General features: G+C 54.5%; 1 protein-coding gene across 1 annotated transcript in view; it reads left to right on the forward strand.

The window, feature by feature from the left end:
- Positions 1-9,608, forward strand: part of CDH22 (cadherin 22) — a 68,664-nt gene extending 59,056 nt beyond the window's left edge. Inside the window, 5 exon segments of the mRNA XM_006091354.3 lie at positions 217-341; positions 459-576; positions 6,122-6,373; positions 9,068-9,322; positions 9,325-9,608. Coding sequence (XP_006091416.1) covers positions 217-341; positions 459-576; positions 6,122-6,373; positions 9,068-9,322; positions 9,325-9,608 — 1,034 coding nt within the window.
- The last annotated feature ends 5,759 nt before the right edge of the window (positions 9,609-15,367 follow it).

The raw sequence follows: 15,367 nt of genomic DNA on the forward strand, positions 1-15,367 counted from the left end.
TCTAATGGTGGTGATGGTGATGCAATGTGATGTGACAGTGACAGTGGTGATAACCCACTTGTGCCAGATGTCCTCAGTCCTGATCCTGGTACCAGCTTGATCACCCCACAAGTCTCTCTCAGTGTGACTCCACTGCCTGACCTTGTCCAGCAGCAGGTGGGGGCCTGTCTAGGTCTCATATTGGATACCTGTCACCCTCCTCCTGTGCTCTTGCTACAGACAATCATGCCCAGCTCTCCCGAGCATCCCTAAGGATCCGAATCCTGGATGTGAACGACAATCCCCCAGAACTGGCCACTCCCTACGAGGCAGCCGTGTGTGAGGACGCCAAGCCAGGCCAGGTAATGCCCAGGGGCTGGGGGCTGCAGGTTGCTGCCGGGACTGGCCAGGGGCTCCTCTACCCAAGCCCCGAGGGGGCTCGGCCTCCTGTCAGCCCCCTGCCCCTCCTCACCCTTTAGCTCATCCAGACCATCAGCGTGGTGGACAGAGACGAGCCCCAGGGTGGGCACCGCTTCTATTTCCGCCTGGTGCCTGAAGCTCCCAGCAACCCTCACTTCTCTCTGCTCGACATTCAAGGTGAGTTACTTCTGAACCCCCAAATCCTAGGGTGCATGGAGGGAGGAGCCTAAGTTAACTGCCTTCTTTCCACATTATTGATGGAGAGACTGAGACACCCAGAGGGTCAGCGTTGGGCCCAAGATCACACAGAAAGTCTGGGCCAAGCTGGAGCTGTTGTTACCCAGGCCGCTGGTCAAACCCTGCAGAACCAGCAGCGGGTGGGTGGCCCAGTGGAGAGTACAGAGAGGCACTCCGTGAGGAGGGGGTGGGTCTGAGGCCAGGGCATAAAGAGCCCCTAGTGAAGGTTGATTAAGCCATATGCACACCCCCCCATCCTTCAGCTTAAAAAGCGCTCTATGTCACTCACGTTGCTCTTTGCATCCTCACAGCCACCCTAAGGTGGTTTCCTTAGCCCTCCCTCCTTTTTGCAGGTGATGAAACTGAGATTCTAAGAGGATCAAGGACCTGCCCAGGGCCCTATAGGAGTCGGTGGGAAGGCTGGGACTTGAACTCATGCTTGTCTCAGATCCAGTGTACTTCCTGCCTTAGCTCACTACCTTGAAAGGAAACTGCCCCGCCCAGCCTGAGCTGATCCCATTGTGAGACGTGCCCCAGCAAGTTCCCCAAGAATTTGAAGTTTGAGCCTTTGAGGAGTAGACTGGGTGATCAGTGGACTGGGAGTGAGGGACCTGGGTCCTGCCCAGGCTCAGCTGGTGGCTCTCTATGCAACTCTAACAAGGTTGGCACATCTGTAAGCCTCAGTTTTCATCATCTGTAAAATGGGGGCTGACCAGCCTGCCACCTCAGGTGGCTAGGTCCCCCCAGGGAGATGAGGGCTGCAGAGGTGTATTGTGAGTACCTAGAACATGTTAGCTCCTTCATTCAGTAACTATTTATTGAGCATTTGTGTCAGGTGCTGTTCTAGGCTCTGGAAATACATGGCAAACAAGATAAAAATCCCTGCCCTCTGGAGTATACATTCTAGTGAGGGGAAATGAATCACATAAATAATATGTTGGGGATGTAAATGGCTGTGGGAGTGGGAGGAATAATGTAATAGCCATAAGAGTCTAGACTTCATCTTGTTCAGTGCTGGCTCCTAAGTGCCTACAGCAGTGCCTGGCATATAGTAGGTGTTCAATAAAATGTATTAAACAAAACAGGGGGGAATAAAACAGGGTAAGAGTGCAAGCTAATTCAAATAAGATGGTCTGGGAAGGCCACCTGAAGGAATCAGTAGTGAGTAGGGATCTAAAGGAAACGGAGTGAGCCATGCAGATAACTGGACAAAGAATGATCCAGGTGGACAGAGCAGCAAGTGCAAAGTCCCTGAGGTGGAACAGGCCTGGGATGCTCCAGGAACAGGAGGCCTGCCTGGTTGGCGTGAGTGAGTGACAGGACCAGGAGGAGATGTCAACAGAGAGGTGCCAGGGGCCCGACCATGTTGGTTCCTCTGGCCCTGGAATAAGCCTGGGACCATCCCCAATGCCTTTACACCCCTTCCCTCCAAAGGGAAAGACCTCTGGGGGCTCTGTAGCCAGACCCATCCATATTTCCAGGAGTCGTGTTAAAAACATTTTACACCTAGTGCACCCCAGAAAGGACACTGACCTTAAGTCACCTGGAGCAGGAGCCCGGAGCCCTGGCTGGGCCAGGCTTGAACCCCCTAGTGGCTTTGGTTGTGTCATGGTAGGGAGTGCCTGGGGGGAAGGCTGAGGCCTCAGGGAAGGAATTGAGGGGCTCAGAGTTGTGGCTCTTTAAACCTTTATGGAAGTATTTCCATATTTTAACCGGCATAGCCCTGCCTTCTCATCATTCCAGCGGTATCCTGAGCAGGCCTCAGGAGACACAAATAGCCCTGGCTTGACCTTTCCAAATGCATGAGTCTTTCCAACCAAGGGGCCTGGGGTTCTGCCCCAAATGCCTCTCTTTGCCTGGAGGCCACCAGAGCTTCTACCTGGGGGAACCCCTGGTAGGAGCAAGGAAAGGTCTCCTCCTGTCCCCCATCCTTCCCGCGGTGTGCCATGCCCCCTCCTCCTCACCGTATAAATATCCACGGTGACAAACGGCTACCCCAAACCATCTGTTTCTTTGTACAAATTTGTAGCCAGTTTGGAAACGTGATTTATAAATATTGCTTTTGCAGCCAGGGACTGACACTGATAGATGTCAGCCCAGATGGATGCATGCGGTGCTGGGGGCAGATTCCACCTAGAAGTTTGGGGTAGGGGTCTGGGCTGGCCAGCGGCTTCCCCAGCAGAAACCAGCCACAGCCCGGGAGGCAGCTCAGGGGTCGGGGACGATGCTCATGGAGTCCCTCTTTATGGGTGAAGGAGTGGCGGGGACCAAAGCTCTCAAAACGCATGTCTCCATGGCCAAGACAGCAACCCTGGGAAACAAATGTCCCTCTCCTCTCCTCTGTTCTTGCTTGGAAATTTGAAGCTGAGCCAGAGCCAGCCACTCATTTTTCAAATCTGTCTGATTCTCGGTGCCTCCACCACCGCTATTATCTCACACCTGAAACACACAATAGCTTCCCAACTGGTCTTCTACATCCACTCTTGTATTTCACATTAGAAACTTCCTTGTCTGGAATATAGGCTCAGCAAGGGCAGGGACCTGTCTGTGTTGTTCATTACTGTATCCTCAGGGGCTAGAATAGTCCTGACATGTAGAGGGTGCTCAATTAGTATCTGCTGTTGAATGAATAAATGACATGTTACTAGATCACTTCTTTGCTTAAAACCCACCAATCCATGGCCTCCCATTGCTTTTAAGAAATTAACCCAAATTCCTTACCACGGCCTCTAATACTTTCCACGGCAGGTCCCTGCCTCCCCTTCCAGCCTCATCTTGACTCACTTTAGCCATCACCTTCATCCCTCCAGCCACAACGAACTGCTTTTGGCTCCTTGAGTGTATTATGTTTCTTCCAACCTCAGGGCCTTTGCGTGGCTATTCCCTCCTTGAACTCATCATTCAGGGCTCAGCAGTAATATCACTTCTTCCAAGAAGACCTCCCTGACCTTCCAGACTGAGTCCAGTCCTCTGTTAGGTGCCCTTCCTATGCTTTTCCTCATTAGCCCTCACCGTGATCTGTGGTTTGTAATTGTAAACTAACTTTTCTATTTGATTAATATTTGTCTCTCACATTAGAATTTAAACCCAGATCCAGTACTATTGGTTTAGCTCTCCATTATCTTCCCCCCACCCCCGTAATAGCATGGTGCCTAGCACATAGTAGTTACTCAATAAAGAGTTATTGGATGGATGGATGGATGGATGGATGAATGTATGTGTGGATGGATGATGGATGGATGGATGGATGATGGAAGGATGGATGGAGGAGCAGTGGATGAATGTATGATGGATGGATGGATGAATGGATGGATGGATGGACGGACGGATGGGTGGATGAATGGGTAATTTGGGGTGGATGGAAAAGGTAGCTATGCCAACAATTTCACTGGATAAATTCAGATAAGTCGCCAACTTCCACATACATAAAATGGGGATCATGTCAACTCTTGGTTGTAGGGATTAAACATTACTATGTGTTTAAAGTACCCACTCAGTCCTTGATGCATAGAAAGCATTCGGTACATGCAAAGGAGTCCCACCCCATTCCCTCTTTTCCCCATCTTGCTCTTGAGCCTCCTCTCTTCCCCAGGGGAAGGCCGATGTTTTCACAGCCTGGGTTAACTACACCTTTGACAGGAGGGCTAGAGTGCGAGCCAGAGCTGGAGGAACTAACCAAGGACCACAAAAGGGACCCGGAAAGTTGTGGTTCATTCAGGCATCGCTGTCCAAGTCTGGCTCGGTGCCAGGAGAGACAGGCACACGCTGCGGTACCACAGGGTGACAAGTGCTGAACAGAATGTGCATGGCACCTGCGTAGTCAGAGCGGAGAGAGGGGAGTCATAAATCCTTCCTTCCCAGGGAAGCGGAGAAAGGAGGCCACAGAAAGGAGGTGACATTTAGCTGGAGCATGACGGATGGGGAACTTGCCCAGGCAGGAGGTGGAGAGGGTGTTGCAAATAGCAGGGACTTGGTGAGTGAAGGACAGAGCAGCCTAGACAGAGCGCGGGACTCCGTGCAGCCCCAGGAACATCGGGGTGGGGCGCGAAGAAAAGAACCGCAGCATCTATTGTGAGTTTCTGTGCTGGGAACTATTCTGAGGGTTCTGCACGCGTTTTACCATTTAATCCTCACTCCCACCTGATTCTATTTTCCTCAGCTACAGATTAGGCAGCTGATGTCCAGAGAAGCTAAGTTTCCCAAGCTAGTAAATTGTCAACTTGGTGTTATTTTAACATCTTTGTGGAAATTCTCAAATGGGTGTAAAAGTGGATAGAATCATATCACAAACTCTCATGTGCCTATCACATGAGCTTCAGCCGGGACCAATCTCATTTCAGCTGGATCTCTAGTCCACTTCCTAGATGTGCTCAAGGTCACACACGGCCCTCCGAAGGCTTTTTCCTGCTTTGTACCCATTATGGGGAAGGCCAGGACGGGGCCCTGAATTGGGGGCTGCAGAGAAGAGGCTGGGTTAACTGAGGCCACAAAGGCCGGGAGAGGGACCCCGGCTGCCAAAGTCAGAGGTCAGTGAGACCAGCTGCAAGACTTGGAGGGCAGGGCCCCCTCTTGTGGAGTTGGCTGTGAAGTGTGGGGAGTGGCCAGCTGGGCTCTGAGTACTTCTGAACCACCATGTTGGCAGCGATCAAAGTGATGAAGGCTCAGGGATGGCCTGACCCATCCAGGAGAGATGCAGAGGAGGCAGGAAGGCCAGGGGAAGCGGGCACCACATGCCTCGTGAGCCCTTGTTCCAAGACCAGACACCCACCCCCCCTCCCCCAGGCCTGCTGGCATTCCTAGCAACAGGCTATCGCAAGGTAATGAGTACATGTGTTAGTTCACCATCCTCTCTGGCCACATGTGTTTAAAAAAGGAAGGAGGTGGTTGAGGGAGCTTTGGCATGAGCAGGTCCTCTTACCAGGCCCTGGGGGCCACGCCCCAGCCCTCTAGGCTCGGTCTCTCAGACTCCGGACAGAACGCTTCTGCAGCCAAAGGCAGCTGCTAGCCAGTGTCCCCAGTCTTTTCTGATGACCCAGGACTTGTCAGGGCCCAGCAAGCCACAACCCAAGGGCCACAGTTCCCCAGGGTCAGGATGCATTGGACACTGGGGTGGAATCTGGAACAAAACAGGCTGTTGAGACAAATGGGGAAAAAACAAACAGACACCATAGCCAGGGACAGGACCTTGGCCCAGCTGGGGACAGAATCTTGGAATAGCTTGAATAAGAAAAGAATCTTGAGCTCGCTGGGAATAGAATGTTGGGACAGCTAAGGACAGAACTGCGGGCTATATGGCTGGGGACAGGATTTGGGGACAGCTGGGAACAGAATTTTAGAAGATCGAGGAATAGACCCACAGGTCAGCTGGGAGGCTGGAGCCTGGGGCATAGGGAGGCAAATCCGGAGGCGAAATCAAGAGGTGCCCAGGTCAGGGGAAGCTGAGCCTGGACCTCAGGTCACCCGCCCCTCCCTTTTTCTGGCGCAGACAACACAGCCGCAGTGCACACGCAGCACCTGGGCTTCAACCGGCAGGAGCAGGACGTGTTCTTCCTGCCCATCCTGGTGGTGGACAGCGGGCCGCCCACGCTCAGCAGCACGGGCACGCTCACCATCCGCATCTGCGGCTGCGACAGCTCCGGCGCCATCCAGTCCTGCAACACCACGGCCTTTGTCATGGCCGCCTCCCTCAGCCCCGGCGCCCTCATCGCCCTGCTGGTCTGTGTCCTCATTCTAGTCGGTGAGTCCACTGAGAGCCACCCCCTCCCCATGGCCCCATCCTGGGCACTGGATTTCCTTCCCTGGTGGTCCCCGTGGGGCCTCGGTTTCCCTCTCCATACAGGGAAGGGCTGGCTCGAATGGTGTCCAAGCTCTAACATGAAGTTCCCATGAACAGTCTTCTCAGTACGGAGCAGCGGACGGTGCCAACCCCCACCTGAGACTAAGTCGTACTGCCCCACCCTCTACACGGGCCAAACGTTCCCTAATTTTGAAAAACCAAGCATGTCTTTAAAGATTCTCTCATCCGTTGTCCTATTTTAGTCTCTATGTAGTAAAGGGCTCTTGTGAGCCTCACCACCACTCAGCCAGGTGTATTATCCCCATTGTTCAGATGAGGAAACTGAGGCTCAGAGAGTTTAGTGGCTTTCGTAGGATGCAGTTAGTCCACTGACTTGAAATCACGTCTTCGCGCCCTGTGTTCCCTGCTCCTTTACCCCACCTGCTATGAATCTAAACTGGGGCCAAAACCTTGGGGCAGCTGGGGCAAAATCTTAAGAATTTGGGGTCAAAATTTACTCTGGTGTCAGTTCCACCGGCAGCCCATTGAACCCCAACTATGTTCCCAGTGAAGAGGTCAAGTTCCAGGAGCTAAACTGATTCACGTGGCCATAAAGCCGCCTTTCACCCTGGTAGCAAAAGGCCCCATCTCATCCCTGACTACTGGGCTTCACGGAACAGTGAGAGCTAGAGGGACTCAAGGGAGGCCCATGTTGCAGACACCGGCTTTGCTCAGTTCCCTGGGAGATGTCAGCTGCCCCCACCCCTCATTGCCCACCACTCGTCTGGCCACTGCCCCCCCCCCTCTGAGGACCAGCCTGTGGCCAAGCTGCACCTCCTCAGGTCCCTGCAGAGGCCTCTCCTAGCGGGGAGGCCCCAGCCCCCCCTCTCCCCTCCCCAGCCCATGGCTCAGAAACCCTTTTCCAGAGGGTGCACTTTACAGCGGTCTCATTTTCTGAGGCAGTGCAAACAAATTTCTGCCTAATTGCCCACAAACGAAGAAAGTGCACATCAGTGCTCTAAAGGTGACGGCGGAATCACTGATCGGCCTGGCACATCTGTCGCCTGCCGCCTGCGCTCCCCACCATCTGCTCTCACGGGCATCCCCCTCCGCAGCTTCCAGCCTTCAGCTCCAAAAGCCATCCATCCATCTTCCTGACACCTTCCCTCCCTCCGGACCTCTCCTTGGCCCCATCCCCTTCCCTGTCATGAGCCACCTTGTTAGGCCATAGGCCATGAGCCAGCACCCTGCTTCATGGCCCTAACCGCTGACTCTGGCCACTGGCCCTGCTGGAGCAGCAAGAACAATCCAGGGCCTGGCATAGTACCCAGGACATCTGTCCATCCATCCACCCACCTATCCATTTAATTCTCCCCTTCATTCATCAGTTTCTTATTTACCCACCCGGTGAGTTCCCCCTCTGTGCTAAACTGTTCTCGGCACTGAACTCAGCAGTGAGCAGAAGAGACTAAAAGCCCTGAGTAACTGGGAGGTCGGGGTTGCCATCACTGCCACGAAGGAGACTGAGGGTGAGGAAGGCGGAAAGAGTATTCGCTCACGTGTGGGCAGTTAAATGTGAGATTCTCTTGGCCACCCCAGAGGACTGGTTAAATAGGAAACAGGACATACAATCTAGATTTCAGGGGAGAGGTCCAGGCTGGAGTTTGCAGCACAGGATTTGCCAGCCTCTAATGGAGCTTTTATAAAGCCATGAGACTGAAGGAGAGCGCCAAGAGGGACTGCGGATGGAGGTCCAAGGACTGAGTCCTGCGACATCTGAGGTTAAGAAGTCGGAGGGGAGACGCCTGCTCAGATGGTTGAGTGATCAGACATGGGAGGAGGCAGAGAACAAGGAGGGCGGGAAGTCAAGTGAAGAGAGCCAAGAAGGGCTGATTCATTCATTCACTCATCCTTTCACTCACCCAGGTTTCCGTCCTCATTCAGTCATTCATTCAACAAGCACGCTCCACGTGCTCACTGCACGCCAGGCAGCAGTTGGGGGAACATTGCCCAGGTCCTCCAGGGGAGTGGAGCGTGTGTACTTGGGGGTGGGGAGGCTGACATGTTAGCCGAGCAGGGCCGATGGTATGATGGGGCAGTGGCTCTCACACTGGTAGACCTGGAGTGGGACCCGAGCGTTCACCTTTCTAACGAGCTCCCAGGAGAGCTGGCCGCTGCTGGTCCAGGGATGGAGGTTTGAGAACCAGTGTGACGGAGGGAGGAGCTCCTCACCAAGGGAGCTGGGAGGCGATGGCCTGGAGCTCTTCCGGGAAGGGCTCCTGCAGGAGGCGTCTTGACCTGAGACTCAGAGGTGCTCAGGACTCTGGAGTGGGCAGAGGAGTGCGAGGGTGAAAGAGAGGTCAGGGCCAAGGACATTCCTCCAGCCCTCAGCTGCTCCCTCACACCCCCAGCACCCGAGACCTGGGTGTGTCTCTTCATGGAGCTGAGGGTGAAGACCTCAGAGGTTGGGTCCAGCCCCCAACACCCATGAAATTTCAGCACTGCCCTCGGTGCCCCGCGGACTGGTGGTCTGGCCCCAGTGTGCACACCCCAAGAGGGAGAGAGCTCCCCGCTTACCCAGGCAGCCTTAGGCCCGGCTTCCCGGGGTGGGAGGGGCCCTGCGCGGCCCTCACGCCCCTTCTGTCCCCCACGCAGTGCTGGTGCTGCTGATCCTCACCCTCAGGCGCCACCACAAGAGCCACCTGAGCTCCGAGGAGGACGAGGACATGCGGGACAATGTCATCAAATACAACGACGAGGGTGGCGGCGAGCAGGACACCGAGGCCTACGACATGTCGGCGCTGCGGAGCCTGTACGACTTTGGCGAGCTCAAGGGCGGCGGCGACGGGGGCGGCGGCCCGAGCGGGGGCAGCCCCGCGCCCGGCCTGCCCTCCGAGCGCCACCCGCTCCCGCAGGGCCGCCCAGCCCGCCGCCGGACTTCTCGGTGTTCAGGGACTTCATCAGCCGCAAGGTGGCGCTGGCGGACGGGGACCTGTCGGTGCCGCCCTACGACGCCTTCCAGACCTACGCCTTCGAGGGCGCGGACTCGCCCGCCGGCTCGCTCAGCTCGCTGCACAGCGGCTCCTCGGGCTCCGAGCAGGACTTCGCCTATCTCCGCAGCTGGGGCCCGCGCTTCCGGCCCCTGGCGGCGCTCTACGCCGGCCACCGCGCGGACGACCAGGCCCCGGCCTCCTAGCCCCTTCCACCTTCCGTGGGCCCCCGCCCAGGACCCCACTGGGCCCGAGGACACAGCAGTTCCCTTCCTCACCCTCTTCCCCAACCCTCCAACCCTCCCAGGGCGGCCGGACGGGAGGGGGCTTGTTGGGGGCGGATTCCCAAAGCCCCGGCAAGGGGCGTCGGGGTGCAGCTTTCGGCCCAGAGGTGCGAGAATTATGATCAACGTTATTAAAACTGCCGCGAGACCAGGCACTGCGTGGGTCTGGGGTTAGGAAGGGAGATCGGGGTGTCGTTGCTGCGAGAAGGGGCGGGTTACTCCCAGCTTGGGGGGAAACCCTGGGGGGAGGACGCTGCCAGGTGCCCCCCACAGGTTTCCCCCATAAGAGTTAAGAGGAGAGAAGGGCTGTTCATTTACTAAGCGCCTACTGTGTGCTGGGATACTGGAGAGTCTATCTTAGTCATCACAGAAACCATGAGGTGGGACCCCGCGGGGAACAGCTGGAGGAAGCCACCCAGCACAGTGGCAGTGAGCTGTCCAAAGACACCCGGTCCGTGAACAGTGGGACCCTTGGTACTTGCCAGCTGCCTGGCCTCGGCAAGTGACCCCGCTTCTCTGGACCACAGTTCCTCAACTGCCAACTGAGGCTAATAACAGAACCTACCTGGAAGAGTTGTGAAGATAAAAGGCTTCAGAAGTCAAGGGGTTAGGACAGTGCCTGGCACATAGTAGGTGTTCAATAAATGTTAGCCTTTGATACTATTACTATCATTGTCGTTATTAGAAGCCCAGCATGTCTGCCTCCCAGGTCTGAGCTCACTCCCTCACCCCAGTGGCCTTCCCCCTTTTCCCAACATCTCCAAGGGGGGAGGAACAGGTCCCAAATGCCTGTCGTGCTCCTGCCCTGACTGGGGAATAAGGATGTTCCAGGGACTGCAGAGACTTCCGGAGCCGCAGGCAACACTGGGATAGGGCACCTGCCAGGGGTGCCGAGAGAGGACAAGCTGGGTGGCTCTAGGACTTGGATGAGGTGGGAGGGTTGGTGGAAGGTGAAGGGATCAGAAGCCACTGAGTACAATGGGGACCTCATCTGTCTGGTCCTGGAACCCATCCGTCTCCCCATTCATGGACCCCCAAGTTAAGAACCGAAGGGGCTAAGTCATCTCTAAGCCTACAGCTCTAAAACCATTTGATTATAAGATACAGGCTGTTTGTCTTTCCACCCTACTCCCAAGTGATTCATTCATTCCACACTGATCTGCTGTTAATGCCGCCACCTGGTACCTGGGCATCCTTCATCGCGATCCTCAACTCCTGAAGCCTCGGTTTCCTCACCTATAAAGCAGGGCTGATGTCAGCACCTCCCTTAAGCGATTGTTAAGAGGCTTAAAAGAGATCATAAATGTTAAGCTCTAATCTCAGTGCCTTCTTGACACATTATTGAATGTGATCAATAAGTACTCATTAGCTTTATTTTTTCACCCTCCCAGCGAGCATTCATTCATTCCCTCCACTGTGACAGATCCAGAGATGGCCATTATGTCCTGAGTGCCTTATCTGTAGTATTTCATCTAAGTTAGATACTGTCGGCCCCGGTTCACAGGTGAGGAAACTGAGGCTCAGAGAGTAGTGACTCACCCAAGTTACACAGATTTGTCATTCCTGCCTTCCAGTAACTCAAGGAGGCAGTGGGCAGAAGTAGCCAATAATAATGCATTTGGTAAGAGTTGTAGCAGAATTAACAGAACAAGGTCCTGGAAACACTGAAAAAACAGTTAAATGATTCCTGGAGTGCTTCCCAGAGGAGGTGACTCCAACTGCATCTTAAAGAATGAATATGAGATGTATGAGTTGGCCCAGCAAGCAAAAGCATGCCAAGCAGAAAGAAGAGTATCTGCACAGGTGAGGAGGGCGGGGGGAGGGGCGAGAGGCAAGAAGCATGTGATGGCTTTAGGAACGGTGTTGGTCCCAGGGGCTGGATCACTGCGCGGAGTGGTGAGATGTGAGACAGGGAAGGCCGGTTGGAGGGAGGTTAGGGAAAGAACTTGAAGGCCAGGCCAAGAAAAACTTGATGCTTTGCTCAAGTTGAACCTGTCTCCTAAAGTCCTCAGAGGGTGGCTAATGGCAGGGATATGGGGTTTGTGTGGTAGGCCCAAGTCCGGATATTGGGACCCGCCTGGTTCCTGTAGCGTGTGCTGTAAATGGGTACGGTGAGTTAGGGACCGATGGGGAGATGTGCGATCTCTCCCACCCACGTGTGCCCACCTCTCACATGTGAATCCCAACACCGATTCACAGGTTGGTTACGACATCTCCATTTTAGAGGGGGGTCGGGACCTAGAGGAGTGAAGTGACAGGGACCCATGGAACAGGCCTGGGACAACACAGGACTCCTGCTTCTAGACTGTTCCCTCCACACCTGCCGGTTCCTTGACAGATTCTGACTGCCAAGAAGCAGGTTACAGGCAGGTTAGGTGTCCGGGACATATAAACATGGAGTCCCAGGACATGCTGTCCAAGTCCCACACACGGAGAATGGCTTTCCCAAGGCCGCTCGGAGTTAAAGATCTTGCCAGAAATAAAGAACAGTATTCGTCCGGATTCATCCTCTGCGCCTCTGGCTCTGCCGTTTACCAGCTGTGACTTCGGACAAGTGACTGTGGACCCTCCCTGTCTTCACGTCCTTGTGCATGAAGTGCACACGCTCAGAACCTCCGCGGGCTGTAGTGAGGATACAGTGCGGTAAAACCACTGACACTTACTGGGCATTTCCCACGTGCCAGGCCCTGCTCTAAGCACTTCGCATGAATTACTCATTTACTCCCCCAACGACCCAGTGAAGTGGCCCTCATTTTAGAGGTGAGAAAACTGAGGCCCCAGCCAGTTTTGCTCAGTGGCTAGAGCGTCGGCCCTCAGACTGAAGGATCTCAAGTTTAATTCCAGTCAAGGGCATGTACCTCAGTTGCAGGCTCCATCCCCACCCCAGTCGGGTCCGTGTGGGAGGCAACCAATCAATGTGTTTCTCTCACATTGATGTTTCTCTCTGTGTGTCTCTCCCCCTCCCTTCCACTCTTTCTAAAATTCAGTGGGGAAAAAAATACCCTCCGGTGAGGATTAACAAACAAAATGGTGAGAAAACTAAAGCACAAAGAGGTTAGTAACTGTCCAGGATCAAACAGCTAATAAGTGGAAAGGCCGAGATTTACCCAGGGCGCTCTGGCCCCCAAACGTACGCTGTGAGCAGCACACACAGGGTCTGGCACACAGTCAGCGCTGAGCTCGCCGCCTGGGGGTGTCCGACATCGATGTCGATGTCGCTGTCTGCGCCTGGGAGAGCTCGCTCCTCGCCTCACCGGCACACCCACAGCCTGTGGGGGTCCTCAGGGCTCCCCGTGGTTTCTGCCAATTCCAGGGTGGGGTGTGGAGGGAAAGGCAATGCTTCCCAGTCCCCTTTGTTCCAGCTCCTGCCCTCGCCATGTCCATTGGGTCCTCGCCAACCCGGCAGTGCAGTCCACTGAGTCCAGCCCCTTCGCTGAGTTCTATAAGGTGCCCGCTGATGCCAAGCATGTGTGAGCTTTGTACACTTTTCTGATAGTTTGGAGTCACAGAGAAGGGTCTTGTGGAGGACACGGCCTTTGGCCACCTGTCTGGTTGGTTCGCGTCAAATTCCCCAAACTCCAAGTCTGTGCTCTGCGGAGAGCCCGGCCACCCCTGCTCCAGGCTCTACCCGGCACCCCAACTCCATCAAGGAGCTCAGAGAACACAATGTCTGCCCTCCTTACAAGGCACCTGGGACAAAAAGAAACCATTTCCCTCACCGTCATATGGGATAAAAGAGTATTCAGGTCATGAGCCAGAATTAATGTATCATTGGCCAAAAGTTTAGAACCAGCGGTATGAATGACAATGACATCGTGGTAATGCTGCTGGTGATGGGGACAGCACACCTACAGAGGGCTTGCTGCGTGCGGGGTGCAGTTCTAAGCACTGTACGTCACTCTTACTCATTCAGCCAAAACCATGGAAAGTAGACTTGATGTTTACTGTGTGTAGCGCTTTACATAAGTTGCCTTGTTTCCTTTTCAGCAGGAAAATCACTTGCCCTATTTTGTAGATGAGGGACCCAGTGCTCACCGATGAGGAGGACTTGCTCAAAGGCATAAGAAAGCTTGTAAGGTCACACCCCACACGAGTCTGCACAGGACCAAGATGACTATCTATATCAGGGGTGGGCAAACTTTTTGACTCGAGGGCCACAATGGGTTCTTAAACTGGACCGGAGGGCCGGAACAAAAGCATGGATGGAGTGTTTGTGTGAACTAATATAAATTCAAAGTAAACATCATTACATAAAAGGGTACGGTCTTTTTTTTTTTTTTAGTTTTATTCATTTCAAACGGGCCGAATCCGGCCCGCGGGCCGTAGTTTGCCCACGGCTGATCTATATATTGATTGATTTGAGAGAGAGAGGGAGAAAGAGACACTTCGATGTGAGAGAAACATCTATCCGTTGCCCCAACCAAACCCACAGCCCAGGTATGTGCCCTGACTGGGAATCACATTGGCAACCTCTCAGTGCACTGAACAACATTCAACCAACTGAGCCACTCTGGCCGGGCGACTGTTTCCGAGCGGAGTTTCTGGGCGAGTGTGGGGAGGCAAGAGAAGCAGTTGGTGAGAAGGGGCGGCACTCCAGACAGATGGCAGAGCTGCAGAGCAAGGTGGAGGTGGGGCCCGGGCCTCTGTCCAAGCTGGGGTCTGCGTGTCTGCTGTGTCCCCATCTGCACGCGCCTGCACATGGCTGTGGGCACCCACCGGGAAGTGGGAAGTCAGTGCGGAGCACACAGGTCAACAACTAACCCCCCACGTCCTGCTTCAGGCAGCTGTGAGAACCGGCTGCTGTCACCGGGGGCAGCCACGCTCCGGCATCCGTCAGCCAGCCATCACCGCTGCCCACCCCCGGGTCACGAATCAGCAGCGCCACTTACCTCCTGCCAGCAAGCACTCAGGCCAGCTCCATCACTGGTCGCTGAGCCTTTGGAAAATGTAACCCTGTCAGCCCTCACTGTGAGACAAGAGGGCTCACGCTTCAGTGCACGCACAGCGGTGCACAGCACGCCCACATACTCATGATGCATGCACATGTGTCCCCTCAGACACGTTCCCGCCTCGTGCACAGCGCAGACACATGCGTGCTCACAGCCATGCGCCCAGAGCATATCCCTGCAGGCCTGCAAATGTGCTCACACGTCTGCACACCATGCCTGTACTAGAGGCAGGCTCTCGTGTGTACTCATATTTGTACACAAAGCATATACATGCTGCCCATAGATGTCTTCTCTTACATGCATGTACATGTGCCTCCAGTGATACGCTTCCATGAGCCAACACATTTCCCATCCAAGCATGCACTTATGAACATGTGTGGGTTCCAGACACTCCCATGCAGGCACACAGTACATGTGTGTGTATCCCCTCAGATGTGCTTATGCACATGAACTCGTAGCTCCATGCACACATGCGTAACATATACACACCCTCATGCACAGGAAAGCATGTGTAGCCTTAGGAACAATAAGTTACAAACTCTGATTCCAAGTGCATGATGCCCACAGGTGTGTTTGCACAGGGGAGCACATGGGAGGTCTGTCTGTGTATAATACACATGAGGACTTATAAGGATCTACACAAACCAGGCACAGCCAACAAGCACCTCCAAGAAGCACTCACACACATGTAATGACACACACCTCCATGCATCTGCCTGTCTGTGTACGTCC

The sequence above is a fragment of the Myotis lucifugus genome, unplaced genomic scaffold (assembly GCF_000147115.1).
Source record: "Myotis lucifugus unplaced genomic scaffold, Myoluc2.0 scaffold_90, whole genome shotgun sequence".
Taxonomy (NCBI): domain Eukaryota; kingdom Metazoa; phylum Chordata; class Mammalia; order Chiroptera; family Vespertilionidae; genus Myotis; species Myotis lucifugus.